The sequence below is a fragment of the Arvicola amphibius genome, chromosome 10 (genome assembly GCF_903992535.2).
Source record: "Arvicola amphibius chromosome 10, mArvAmp1.2, whole genome shotgun sequence".
In the NCBI taxonomy this organism is placed as follows: domain Eukaryota; kingdom Metazoa; phylum Chordata; class Mammalia; order Rodentia; family Cricetidae; genus Arvicola; species Arvicola amphibius.
The window spans coordinates 99,128,591-99,142,190 of NC_052056.1; the positions used below are offsets into that span (position 1 = coordinate 99,128,591).

The 13,600-nt window shown below is 51.4% G+C and overlaps 1 protein-coding gene across 1 annotated transcript in view; it reads right to left on the minus strand.

Annotated features, from left to right (window-relative positions):
• The window catches only part of Ttyh3 (tweety family member 3), a 29,231-nt gene extending 28,257 nt beyond the window's left edge, over window positions 1-974 (minus strand). Inside the window, exon 1 of the mRNA XM_038346319.1 lies at window positions 680-974. Within this exon, the coding sequence (XP_038202247.1) occupies window positions 680-802 (123 nt within the window). The 5' untranslated portion in view covers window positions 803-974. The remainder of the gene's footprint in view (window positions 1-679) is intronic.
• Between the last annotated feature and the right edge of the window lie 12,626 nt (window positions 975-13,600).

A 13,600-nucleotide genomic window follows, 5' to 3' on the forward strand; every position in this document is an offset into this window, starting at 1 on the left:
TGGTTCAGGAGTGGGGGTGGTGCTGGGGCTTGGCAAGATGCCAGGCTTAGGGCTTCGCAGGGAGAAGGCTGCCAAGTGCCCCATGGCCCCCAGCCCAGACTGAGGCCCACTTCACCCCACTTCAAGCCAGGCCTCATTTCCCACCCTGGGTTGAAAGACTGCTGGCACCCTGGTTTCCCACAACCGCAGGACACCCTGTGTACATCCCACAGCCCGACCATGAAGCAAGGGGTCATTAGCAGCCACAGAGGGCTGGCCATGGCCCAGGTTACTCACCCACCAACAGCCTGGCACTGGGATTCCCTAGCTGGGGGAAGAGGAGAGGAATCCCCTTCTGCCTGAACCCAGGGTTCCAGCCTCGGCTAGCGGGGGCTCTCTGTTGGGGAGCAGCTGATCGCCCAAAGGATGGAGACGAGCCTGGCAGGAACCCATAGGATCCGAAGGGGTCCATGAGGGGAGGGAGGCGGCTCCACCAATCCAGATAGGAGGCCCTGGTGACACGGAGGGTCTAAACACCTTCTAAGGGGGAGGGAGGCTCGACGTTAACCCCTGGAGAGGATCAGAGGGGACCCCCTAGAAGGAAAGGGCCACGACCCCACATAGAGATGTGGAGGCTCCAGTCCCTCGGGAGGGGCCAAGACCCAGGACTCCTGATCCCGCACCCAGGGGCGCGCGTCACCTGCTGGTAGTCCGCGTCCTCGGGCCGGAACTGGCTGCTGGTGGCCTCCCACCGCAGGTCGAAGTGCGGCAGCCGGTGCAGGAGGTTCACCCACCAGGGCGCCGCGTAGCTGACCCCGGCCATGGCGGGCGGCCGCGGGCGCTGCGCCGGGCTTCTCTCGCTGCCCGGTGCTCGGGGCTCAGGGAGCCGCCGACGCCTGATCAGCTGCCCGCATTGTGCCCGCTATCGTGGGCCCTGGCCCGGCCCGGCTCGGCCCGGCTCGGCCCGGCTCGGCTCCGCTCGGCTCCTCTCGGTCACCCGCGCCCGCCGCCTCTTTGTTCGCCGCCGCTGCCGCCGCCCCCTCCGCGCCCCCGCCCGCTCGCCCTCAGGCCCCACCCCCACACCGCCATAGGCTCGCCGCTCAAAGGCCCCACCTTAGTCGTCCTCCCCGGGCTCAGTCCCCGCCCGTACGCCGCCATTGGCCGACAGCCCGCAGGCCCCGCCCATACAAGCGCAAACCCTGCCCCTGGCTGCCATTGGCGTATCTCCCATAGGCCCTGCCCTCAGCAAGCCTATTGTCCCGCCCCGGCATTGCCATTGGTTCTATTACCTACTAGTCTCCAACCCTCGGCTTAGGCAAGACCCTCGGCGTCTTCGGCCATTTCTTCCCTGTAGACCGTGTATCCTGGAACCCGAATCTCACGTGTAGCTTGCTCTACGTCCCATACGTTTGCTTGCTGGTTCGATCGTTACACGTTTCTTCGCAGGGGTCTGCCAGGGACTCAGTAGCCTGTCTGTAGAATGGGCATGATTTTTCTGCATTCGGGAGCTGCAGCCAGCTGTGTGATCTTGGGCGAATGACTTAGCCTCTCAGCATCAGTGTAGTAGTGTGAGAAAAGTCGTTGTGGAACTAAAACGAGTTTACTGCCCGAAACAAAGCCCCCGGCGCATAAGCCACAAAGACATGTTTAAACATGTCTTAAGGCGATGTTGGGCAAATAGCTTGTATACCCACCTGCCCTTTCTGTGGGAAGGCCTGCTTTATTTTTTGTAATTGAACCCAGGGCCTTATGCATGCAAGGCAAACACTTTACCACTGGCCTACATCCCCTGTCCCATAGGTTTTCCAAGACAGGGTTTCTCTGTAGCTTTGGAGCCTGTCTAGCTCTGTAAACCAGGTTGGCCTCAAACTCACAGAGATCTGCCTGCCTCTGCCTCCCAAATGCTGGGATTAAAGGTGTGCGCCACCACCGCCCTGCTCTGTGCTATATTTTTTTTTTATACGAGGCAGGATCTCAATAAGTAGCCCAAGCTAGTCTCGAACTTAAAATCCTCTTGCTTCTGCCTCCCAGGTAGTGGAGGCAGGCCCGAACCACCACACTCCAGAGGGTTGCATCATTTTAAAGACTATGACTGAAGGCTCCCTGTCCCTATTTTGGAAACTAGGCTTCTGGTCAGGACACAGCCTATAGAAAGGGTATGGGGTGGGGGCACAGTAGCTGCATGACTCCCCACCCCCTGTTCTTGCTCTTTTCCCAGGGTTGGCCTGCATATCCTTGAGGCTCTGTCCCCTCAACCCTGAGGCCTTATTGCAGGACCCCTTGTCTTCTTAGAAACTGGCCACATTCGTCAGCTTCTCCTGCGTCTGCCAGGCAGCCTCCTGACTGGCTGGGCCGTGGCTTCCTGACAGACCTGTATTAGAGTTTATCCAACTGCCTGAGGCATCTGCTTTCTCGCACTAGGGCAGAGGTTCTTACAGAACTGTGGGTTTCTGTGCTTTCGGTGTCTGGGAGAAGCTACCCAGCTGGAAAACAGCCTGGAGCAATAGAAGAGAAGTTCTCCATCCCTAAAGGCCCATGAAGCCTGGAATCTGGTTTAGTCTTCTGACTCTAGGAACAAATCACAATGAATTGTCTCCAAGCTTCCCAAGACTAAGGTCACTTGGCCTGCTGAGCTATCCTCCCTGGTGTCTGATGAATGCTGGCTGGAGTCAGTACAGCAGGTGTACCAGTTGGCTTTGTGTGTCACCTTGGCACAAGCTAGAGTCATCAAAGGAAGGAGCCTCAGCTGAGGAAATGCCACCATGAAATCCAGCTGTAAGGCGTTTTCTCATTTAGTGATCAGAGGGAGAAGGCTCAGCCCATGGTGGGACTACTGGTCCTGAGTTCTATAAGAAAGCAGGCCGAGCAAGCCATGGGAAGCAAGCCAGTAAGCTGTTCCCCTTCATAGCCACTGCATCAGCTTCTGCTTCCGGGATCCTGCCCTGTTTGAGTTCCTGTCCTGACCTCCTTCAGTGGTGAACAGCAATGCTGAAGTGTGAGCCAAATAAACCCTTTCCTCCCCAACTTGCTTTTTGGTCATGGTGTTTTCATCGCAGCAATAGAAATCCTAACTAAGACAGCAGGTAAGAATCCCATACCAGTGGACCTGGCTAGGCTGTCACCCTGACTCTCCTGTACAGTGAGAACCAGCCCTGTCCCATCCCATCCCTTGCCGTCAGGGATGAATAGCAACCTCAGGGATAGTGATGGGCTGGGACAGTTTCTGGTCCCTGTCACACACCTTCCATAGACAGCCCCTGTATCCTTGCTTGGTCCCAACAACAGTGATGATAGCAGTGGTACTGCAGGGTTCATACATGTAGGCATGAGGCTTAGGGGTTTCTTTCCTCGCTTCCAGAAGCTTCCGCAAACTGGAGATTTTCTTCTGATAAGGCCCACAAAGACATTAGATAACTCATAAGGATGGGCAAATTGCATTCCTCAAAAGATGTGTGTAAAAGCCAGGTATGGATATACATACAGGGAAAGATGATTGCAAAGTTTTTTGTTTGTTTGTTTGGTTTTTGAGACAGGGTTTCTCTGTCTCACTCTGTAGACCAGGCTGGCTTTGAAATCACAGAGATCCGCCTGCCTCTGCCTCCCAAATGCTGGGATTAAAGGTGTGCGCCACCACTGCCCAGCTGATCACAAGTTTGAAGCCAGGGCTACATTGCAGATCTGAAATCAGCCTGGGCTAAATTGTAAGATCTATTTTAAACAAAGGGGGGGGGGTGGACAGCAGAAAGGGGAGGGAAGACAGGAAATGTATTAATTTGATTAATTAGTGGTGGGTATGTCTGGTCTGTGAACTCCTTTCCTGAGAGAGTCCTCAAAGGAAAAGAAGGAAGAGTTAAAGAGCTCTCTAAAGTGGACAAGGCATGGAGGGCGGCTCCACAGGTAAAGGTGCTTGCGGCCAAACTTGATAACCTGAGTTCGATTTCTGGACTCCACGTGGTCCTGGAGAGACCCCACAAATTGTTCCTCTAACCTCCATGTGTGCACTGTGCACAGAGTAGAAAAACTGAACATAATAGAGAAAAGGTTCCCTAATACACGGTGTGGACCAGGACAGCCAGCACCTCCCCTGGGGGAGTGGAGCCCCCATCCTAATGTTGCTCAGAGAGCTGCAGGAGAGAGGAACCCTGGGAAATTGGCAGCCCATCTCCCGGGAGAAAGAGAGTTAAAGGAGAGAATGCCACGTGGTGACTATGGGCACAGGGCAGGAAGGAAGGCCCTCCGCCCTGCCCACTTTGGCTAGCACTGTCCGGCCAGAGCTGTTATTCTTCCTGCTCATCCAGAACAACTGTAGCTGGAGGCTGAACTTTCACACACCCTATAGGAAGAGAGACTGAGACCTAGGCCTCACCATTGTCCAGGACACTCAGAGAGTCACCAGTTAGTCAAGGAAGCACCATGGTTCAGCTTCGGGCCACCACCGATTCCTTCCTCCCTCCCTTGTTCCTCCTTCTCTTCCTTCACATTTGACTAAAGTAGGGTTTTGAGAGCCAAAGATGGGGATGAGGGGCTGGAAGATCGCTCAGTGGGTAAAATGCTTGTTGTACAAGCATGAGGACCTGAGGTCAAATCCTTTAAATACTTGACTGAAAGCCAGGTATTGGAGGGGTAGGAGGCAAAGATGGGCGGATCTTGGGGACCTGCCAGCCACCAGTCTAGTCAATTTGTGAGCTCCAGTTTTGGTGAGAGACACCTCCCTTCATCTCAAAAACTAAGGCAGAAAATAGTAGAGGAAGAGACATGATGTCGGCCTCTGGCCTACATGGCCATTTCCATGGGTGAGTGTACTTGCAACACCAATGTACACATGTACAAATACTATACATACAATTTTGTTGTTGTTGTTGTTTCGAGACAGGGTTTCTCTGTAGCTTTGGAGCCCGTCCTGGAACTAGCTCTTGTAGACCAGGCTGGCCTCGAACTCACAGAGATCCGCCTGCCTCTGCCTCCCGAGTGCTGGAATTAAAGGCATGTGCCACCACCGCCCAACTACATACAATTTTTTTAAAGGCAGAAATAAGAAAGTCTATGTGAGCAGGGCACGGTGGCATATGCCTTTAATCCCAGCACTTAGGAGGCAGAGGTAGGTGGATCTCTGAGTTCAAGGCCAGTCTGATCTACATAGTGGGTTCCAGGACAGAGAAACCCCGTTTTGGAAAGAATTTTTTAAAAAGTTTGGTTTGGTGGCTAACACTAAAGGCTGAGCTACTGGGCACACCAGCAGAAACAACTGAAACAAAGGACCTTGGGGTTGAGGTCAGGAGTCCTCCAGGGGCTGTCCCCCTAGGAAGGGTTGGGCTGAGGCTCCTGAGTGGCTTTCCCTTTAGCCCCTGGGAGGAAGCCAGGGCCCAGTTGCCTGAGTCCAGCCTGGGCCCGGCCCCCAGATGCTGGGGCCTCAGCCAGAACAATGGAATTCCCTGAGTTTGGACCGCATCCAGTGAGGTTCGCAGTTTCCGGAAACAGAACTCACGAGCACTAGCAGGAAGAGGAGAGGGTTGGAGGCCCAGACCCGCATCACCCGTGCATGCTGACATGTGACACGGTGACACCTGGGCCATTGAAACACCTGGCAGATGCATCCTGACCACAGAAAAGCCACAGGGACATTTCTTTTTAATCTGGCTGTGTGGCCTGGAGTTTGAGAGAGAGAGAGGCCAGTCAGACAATGCTGTTGTCAGAGGACTGTGGAGCCATCTAAGCTCTCCCAAGCCAAGAAGAGACCTAAGATAGACAAAGGCTGGTGCTGGCTCCGATGGCACAGACCTGTCATCACAGCCACTTGCGAAGCTGGGGTAGGAAGATCACGGTTTTGTTCAAGGGATGCCTGGACTTTAGTCAATTTGGGCAACTTAGCGAGACCATATCTTAAAAAAGTGGAAAGATGGCTAGCAATACAACTCAGTGATGAACAAACATTTGCCTAGAATTCCTCAGTTCTCATTTCCACAACACACACACACATACACAGACACAGATTTATATACAGAGATACACACACACAGACACATACACATATATACACACACATACATAGACACACGCAAATACATACATACACCACACAACACAATACATATACACACAGCAACACACACATATACATAGACACACATTTATATACACAGAGATGCACACACAGAGACACATACACACACATATATACACTATACACATACATAGACACACAGAGATACATACACAAACACATATACACACAGACATACATCCATATATACACAGCGACACACACACATATACACACACACACACAAAGGGAGAAAGGGGAGACAGGGATATGCTTTCCTACTGTCTTGGTAAGCTGGGGTTCTTTTGGTGTGAGAACTCTCTCCAGGCCTGGCCCCTCTCCAGGGTCAGTATCTTGGAGAATGGATCCTCACCCTCTGTGAGTCTGAGGAAAGTATGAGGTTCCAGGGGGAATTTAGATGAGGAAGTTAGCCAAGAGTGGGTCTCAAGGAACCCTGGACTCTACTTGACCTTCCTCCCCCACAAAAACCCCAAACCAGCCAGGGCATTAAGCTGCCTTGCCCCTGTGTGTGAAGGGGAAGGTTTGTTTGCCGTGGCTTTGAATCTAGAGGGGTGCAGGCTCTCCAAGACAGAGATGGGGACCCAGGAACTTGGGTTTTAAAAGTACCTTCCAGGCTGGGCAGTGCCACTCGGGGAAGCAGAGGCAGGCAGATCTCTAGTGAGTTTGAGGCCAGCCCTGGTGTACAGAGTGAGATCCTAGGACAGCTAGGGCTACACAGAGCAAACCCCCATCTTGACAAACACAACAAACAAACAAAATCAAACAAACAAACAAACAACAACAACAAAATCAAGCAGAAGTAGCTTCCAGGCTGGCTGTGGAGCATAGCCCCAAATAGGTCCGGCCCTTCTCCTTCCTGTACAGTATAAGGTGGGGGAGGTTCTAGAAGCTTTGAGGGTAGCATTCTTGCCCTTCTTAGAATGAATTGTGGGGGAGGAGGGGCCCTTTACTGATCCCTTGGAGGCCTTTGGCTTTACAAGAGCCATCCCTTAGTGGCACCCAACCCTAGGCCTCCTTATCTGTACACATTGCATCAGCCCTGGTGAGGGAGAAGCTTCCAGATCCAAGTCTGGCCTCAGCCTCATGGGTTAGTGCCTGAACTCAGAAAAAAAGAAGAGCCTCATTCAAAGTCAGGTCCCCAGAGTGCGGGGTAGTGAAGGCCATGCTGCACCCTCCTCTCTCTGCCCCTCCCTTGATGGCCTTTCTTTGACCTTGCAGGGCACAGCGATCAAGTCCAAAGTTCCCAGAACCAGCCTCTCCCTGAGAAAGAGCAGGCAGGGATAAGCACATTGTAAGGCCAGGTGTGAATGTTTCTAGAACACCTGTGGGTCTCCCTCTTCCAGAGCTCTGCTGGTAACATGGGCGGCCCCAGCCGCTTGCTCACAGACACCCAGAGAGACACCAGGGTATGCTTCCTAACTTACAGATAGGGAAACTGAGACTTGCTTAGTTCACCTGCTGTGGCTGGACTGGCCAGGTGCATCCCCACATGGACTCTCTTGTATGTGGGCTCTTTTCCCATAGTTAGCTATGAAGTCCAGGCTCTCCTTCAGATTTCTAGGGTGAAGTTGGGCATGGCTAGTTTTACGTCAACTTGACACAAGCTAAAGTCATATGAAAAGAGGGGGGACCCTCAAATTGAAAACAATGCCTCCATAATTGCAACTATAGGCCATTTTCTCAGCTAGTGCTTGATTGGGGAGGGCCCAGTCCATTATGTGTAGGGCCATCCCTGGACTGGTGGTCCTGGGATCCGTACAAAAACAGGTTGAGCAAGCTATGTGGAGCAAGCCGGTAAGCAGCACCCCTCCATGGCCTCTGGATCAGCTCCTGCCTCCAGATCCCTGCTCTGCATGAATACTTGTCCTCACTGCTTCTGATGACAAACTGTTATATGGGACTGTGAGTGAAATAAACCCTTTCTTCCCCAAGTTGCTTTTGGTCATGGTGTTTCATACAGCAATAGCAACACTAATTAAGACAGGCGTGTTGATGCATGCCTGTCATTCTAGCATTTGGAGAATCAGAAGTTCAAGACAAGCCCCAGCTAGTGAGTTTGAGGTGCAGGAAAGCCTATACAAACAGCTGGAGTGGAGGTGCAGCTCTGGGGTCCCTGTGAGCCATTGGTGGAGAAGCCTGTAACCAGTGGCTCTGGAAGAAATCATAGATGAGAGAAGCATAGAAAATTTTTTCATCTGAAGTTGGGCATTGTGGTGCATGCCTTTAATCCTATTTCCCAGGAGACAGAGGCAGGGGAATCTTAGCTTAAGGCTAGCCGGGTCTGCAAACTGAGATGCAGGCCAGCCAGGGGTACAGTGTGAGATGCTGTCTTTTTTTTTTTTAAAATTTAATTAAAAAAACCTCTCTCATCTAAGGCTGCTTCCTCAAGGTCAGGCCTCTACCCATCTTAGCCAGCAGCCTAGCTGTCCCCACCTGGGGAAGTCTCAGGATGACTCTTGAGCTGTCATGAGTAAGGGGTCCAGTGGTCAGCACTCACATATTCCCCCCCCCCACACTTCTTCCTTCTAAACAGTGAACTCCATTATCATTCTCCTGACAGCACTCTCTGTCCTCACATCTCTCAGGGCCTGATTCAAGCACCCCACAGAACACACAAGGACTCCCCACAATAGCCCTGGCCTCCCACCTGAACCCCAGGGCCCACACTATACCCGCTGTGTCCATCGGCCACCTATGTGTCTATACTTTTCTATGTTCCTCCTTCACCTCCATTCCTGGAGAATAGAGGTTCCAAGAGGAGGCCTGCAGTGGGTCATAGGGCTTAGAGAACTCGCTCGGTGTTAGAACAGCTGAGTGGGGATGGGGGGAAGGGGAAAGAAAGGGAGAGGAGAGAGACCGTGCACAGCATAGATCTGAAAACATGACACACAAGATAGACAACTTGATATATGATACTTAGCAGTGTTAGACGTGTAACACAGAGAGAAAGCACTGCCCAGAGGACAGAAGTCTGGGCATAAGCTGTGCTCTACGGGACCTGAATACGAATACCATGCTATAGCACTTGGACACTGAAAACCAGTATGGGCAGGTGGTCCCCTCAACTCAAATGACATCCATCATCTCCCTGCATATCTATCCATCCACTCACCCATCCATCCTTCCTCCAGGCACTCCTATATAAATGAAGATAGTGTCTGTAATTATACACAGAAAATACCAACAGTAATGATTTCAACTTTTAATTTTATGTGTGCTTCACCTGCATGTGTATCTGTACACTACATGCCTGGTGCCTGCAGGGGGCAGCAATTGGAGCTACAGACTATTGTAGTGGCTGGGAATTGAACCTGGATCCTTTGGAAGAGATGCCAGTGCTCTTAGCCACTGAGCCATCTCTCCAGTTCTCAGGAAGAGAAGCTGCCCTACTTGGGCCCTTCCAAGGTATCAGAGCATACAGTGGTTAACTAGCTTCTACACACACACACACACACACACACACACACACACACACAGAGAGAGAGAGAGAGAGAGAGAGCATCTTGGGAAGGAAGGGGAGGAGAGATTGGAAGCAGTACTTACAGACGTGTTAGCACAAACAGCTAACAGGTAAATGGAACTGACTTCAGAATTCATCACAGTTCTGGGGGCAGAGCCTCTCATTTGCCAGGACTGGATATTGCTGTTTGTTGAATGAACAAAAGATATACCTCCACAGGTAATATTTGGTTTGGCATGCTGGCCTTGGGCCTGGGAATAAGTCCTGATGGGAACATACTAATCAGAGATTTTTGCTTTTTGGGTGGCGGTGGTGATCGGTGTATCTATGTTGGCCAGGTTGCACTTTACCGGATTGTAATTTATTCTCTGAGAATGTGGTTCATGCAGTGTGTATTCTCATCATATCCACCCTCCATTCCCAGTTTCCAATCCTCGCCAGGCTTCCTGCCCAGTTTTATGCTCTCTTCCTCTTTTTTGTTCTAACCTGCCAAGTTATCGCCACTCATGTGTGCATGGATGTGAAGTCATCACTGGAGCATGGCCAGCCTACTGGGGGGCCTCATCCCTGAAGAAAGCTTTCTCCTCAAGCACCAGGCAGTAATTTTTTATCCTACTGCCTCAGCCTCCCAGGTGCTGGGATTATGGATACTGGCCTTTCTGTTTTTTTTTTTTTTAACACAACAAAGCAACCTCAGATATATTTCCGTGTGCATGTGTGTGCATCTATAAGCCAGAGGTCAACTTCATCACCCTCCCCTCTCTTTGAGGCAGGGTCTCTCAGTAGCCTGGAGCTGGCCAAGTGGGTGAGGCTGGCTGGCCAACAGCCACAAGGATCTGCCTGTCTCTGCCTCCCAGCACTGGGAGAACAATTGTGTGCCACTCAGTCATTGCTTGTTTTGGTTTTGGAGGCAGGGTCTCACTATGTAGCCTTGGCTGGCCTGGAACTACTAGACCAGGGAGGCTGGTCTTGAAGCTACAGAGATTTGCTTCCCTCTGTCTTCCAAGTGCTGGAATCAAAGGCACAAACCACCATGTCTGGAAAGTTTTTTTTTTCTTTTAAATGTACATTCTAGGAATCGAACTCAGGTCCTCCTCACTTAACCTACTGAGGCATCTCTTTGGCCTGCATGTAATTTTGTACATGTGCTTACATTTTTTTATTTGTGTGTGTGTCTGTACATGTGAATGCCTGTGAGTACACTGCTTTTGTGACAATGTGCCCATCTGTGTGCGCACATGCATTTGTATGTATGTACATACATATCTGTATGCAAGCCACATGTAGGTTTGCAATTCATATGCCTGTGTGTTGCACATGTCTTGTGTGCACATGGCAGGACAGCCTCTTCAGGAACTCAATTTTGCTCTGGAGCCTCTGGGAAGAACTGTTCGAGTCCCCTCTACAGGCGATAATGAGGCAGCAGGGCCGAGGGCTGCCTAGGTGGTAACCCCATAGCACCCGACGGTTGTGGGAGTGTTTTGGAGGTAGAGGAAAACAGGTGACCTCAGATCCTGGTGGGGACCACCAGGTGGCCTGGCATGCTTCTCACCCACAGCAGCAGGGTCGGAGCCTAGGACAAGCTGAATTGGCATACTGTATGTGCTGAAGGCCCACAGGTATCCAGAGGGGACAGAACCTGAGAAGAATTCATTTAATAGGAAGGAGCAGAGGGGAGGGGAGAGGAAAAGCAGGAGGCAGGGAGGTAAGCAATGAGCCAGAAGGGCTTCAGGTGGGTCAGCCCTGGTTCATCAGCTAACCCTGTCCAAGGGAAGTAGCAGATATGCCAAGGGAGGAGGAGGATGGCGGCACTGGCATGGAGCAGTCTTTCTCATGTATTATGTCAGTGGTGCCCCCTCCCCGCCCACACCACGGCCTCTCTGCTTTCATCTCTTAGAAGCTGGGCCTGGGAAGAGAGAGACTGAGAGGAAGAAAGCCCCAGGCTGGGTCCCATGAATGGCCCCCAGGAGCCTTGGCACACACTGGACTGTTCTTTGAATCCTGGCTGTTCTGGGCTTAATTAACGAGTCGCTCAGGGGCACCCCTTTCTCCTTATTCAGAGAGAGCCCCAGCACCATGGAAACCTCTTCCAAGCTCCTCAGGCAGGCACCGTCTAATGGGGCTGTCCCTCCAGCTGTAACTGGGTCCAGCTTGAGGGAGCCCATGGGAAGACATGCTAGCCAAAGGCCATTAGTGGGTGCCTGTGCAGACAGGCCAGCCTGTTTCCATCCCCATCATTCGTATTCCGAACCTGGCAGTGCTGCCAAAAGGAACAAGGGATTCAAATTCTTCCTGTGTTCCCTGGGGACTTAGGGGAATGGTGGATTTAAAACGGGCCAGTCAGGCACGGAGTTACGGCTCCCCAGGCTTTAAGAAGGCATGCATGAACCAGGCCTGGTGGTGCAGGCTTATATTCCGAGCTCCTTAGGAAGTTGAGGCAAGAGGGTCCCACATTCAAGGTACGTCTAGGCTACAGGCTGAGTTCAAGGCCAGCCTGGGTGATTGAGATTGTGCCTTTATTTTTTCCATTAAAGAGCTGGGGAATGAGTGAGATGGCTCAGTGGATTAAGGCTTTGCTGCCAAGCCTGATGACCTGAGTTCAATTCCTCGGGTACCCACATAGGAGACAAATGTATTTTGTAAGTTTTCCTCTGATCTCCGCAGCATGCTGTGATGCGCGGACACGCACATGCGCAGACACACTTTTTACAAAAGGTCTGGGAGATGGCTCGGTGCCATGTAAGCACGAGGCCCTGAGCTCAGATTGCTGCCACCTGCTGAATGAGGTAGCATACATCTGTAGCCCGGCATGGGAAGGCAGAGACAGGCCGGTTCCTGGAGCTCATTAGCCAGCATAGTTGAATCAACAAAGTCCAGGTCAGCGGAAGTTCCCATCTCAAAGAATCCAGAGGAGCTGGCGAGATGGCTCAGCAATCATGGGTACTTCTTGTTCTTGCTGAGGACCCAGGTTCTAGTCCCAGTACCCACATGGTGGTTAGTAATTGTAACTCCAGTTCCAGGGGGATCTGACGCTTTCTTTTGACCTCCAAGGGTACCATGTACACAGACATACATGGAAGCAAAACGCTCATACGCTTAAACCTTAAAAAAATTATACATAAAAAGGTGTGGAGCAATCGAGGAATACACTGGACACTGAACTCTGGCACATACACACCACACAACCCTGAACATCCACACAAATAGGCATACACACACATATGCAAAAATTCAAATGTTCTCATTACAATTTTTGTGTATACATGCACACACACATGCACCATGACATGCATACCGACATCAGAGGACGACTTGTGGAATCTGGCTCTCCTTCAGCCATGGCGGTCTGAAGATTGAATTCAGGCTGTCAGGCTTGGCATCAAGTGCCTTTATCTACTGAGCTATCTTGCTGGCCCTAAAATTACCATTTTTAAAAAAAGCTGGGTGTGGTGGTGCATGGCTTTAATCCTATGCCAGCCAGTGCTATATAGCAAGGCCCTGTTTATAAAGAGGGAGAGAGAGAAAAATTAAGACCAAAAAGACCGGGGATCCACTGCTAACTGTTCTGAGTCATCCTGACAGTTTCATCTCCCAGCTTCTAGATGCAATTTCTCTCATTTTTAATAGGGGCTTGCCCAGCTGTGGCCTGTGTCAGAAAGGTAGTCAGTTAGAGTGGGCTGCTGTATGCGGATGCAGGCTCTGTGGGTCTGGGGAGGTGGGAGCCTGGAGAAGGGGCCAGCCTGGGTCCACACCAGCTGTGTTTACAGAGTCTCTGGGCTTCAGAGTGCCTGAGCCACGTGCAAGTGATCGCTGCTCTCCCCCACCCCCAAAGAGGAATTTGCAATTAGTTTGACCAGGATATAATGGAATTTTTATTTAGATCTCAAAGGTTAGAGTGCTTTCCCGGGAAGGTATTTATAGCTTTAAAGGAATCTACACTGGTTAGCTCATTCTTTTCTAACGATTGGTCTCTTCACCGAGGGTTCTGGGTCTGTGAAGCTGAAGGCACGGTCCTCACTCCCCTCATCGGGAGACAAAAATAGACATTATCAGACAGAATACAGCCAGCACCTGCAGCCAGGGTCACTCAGCCTCAGCCC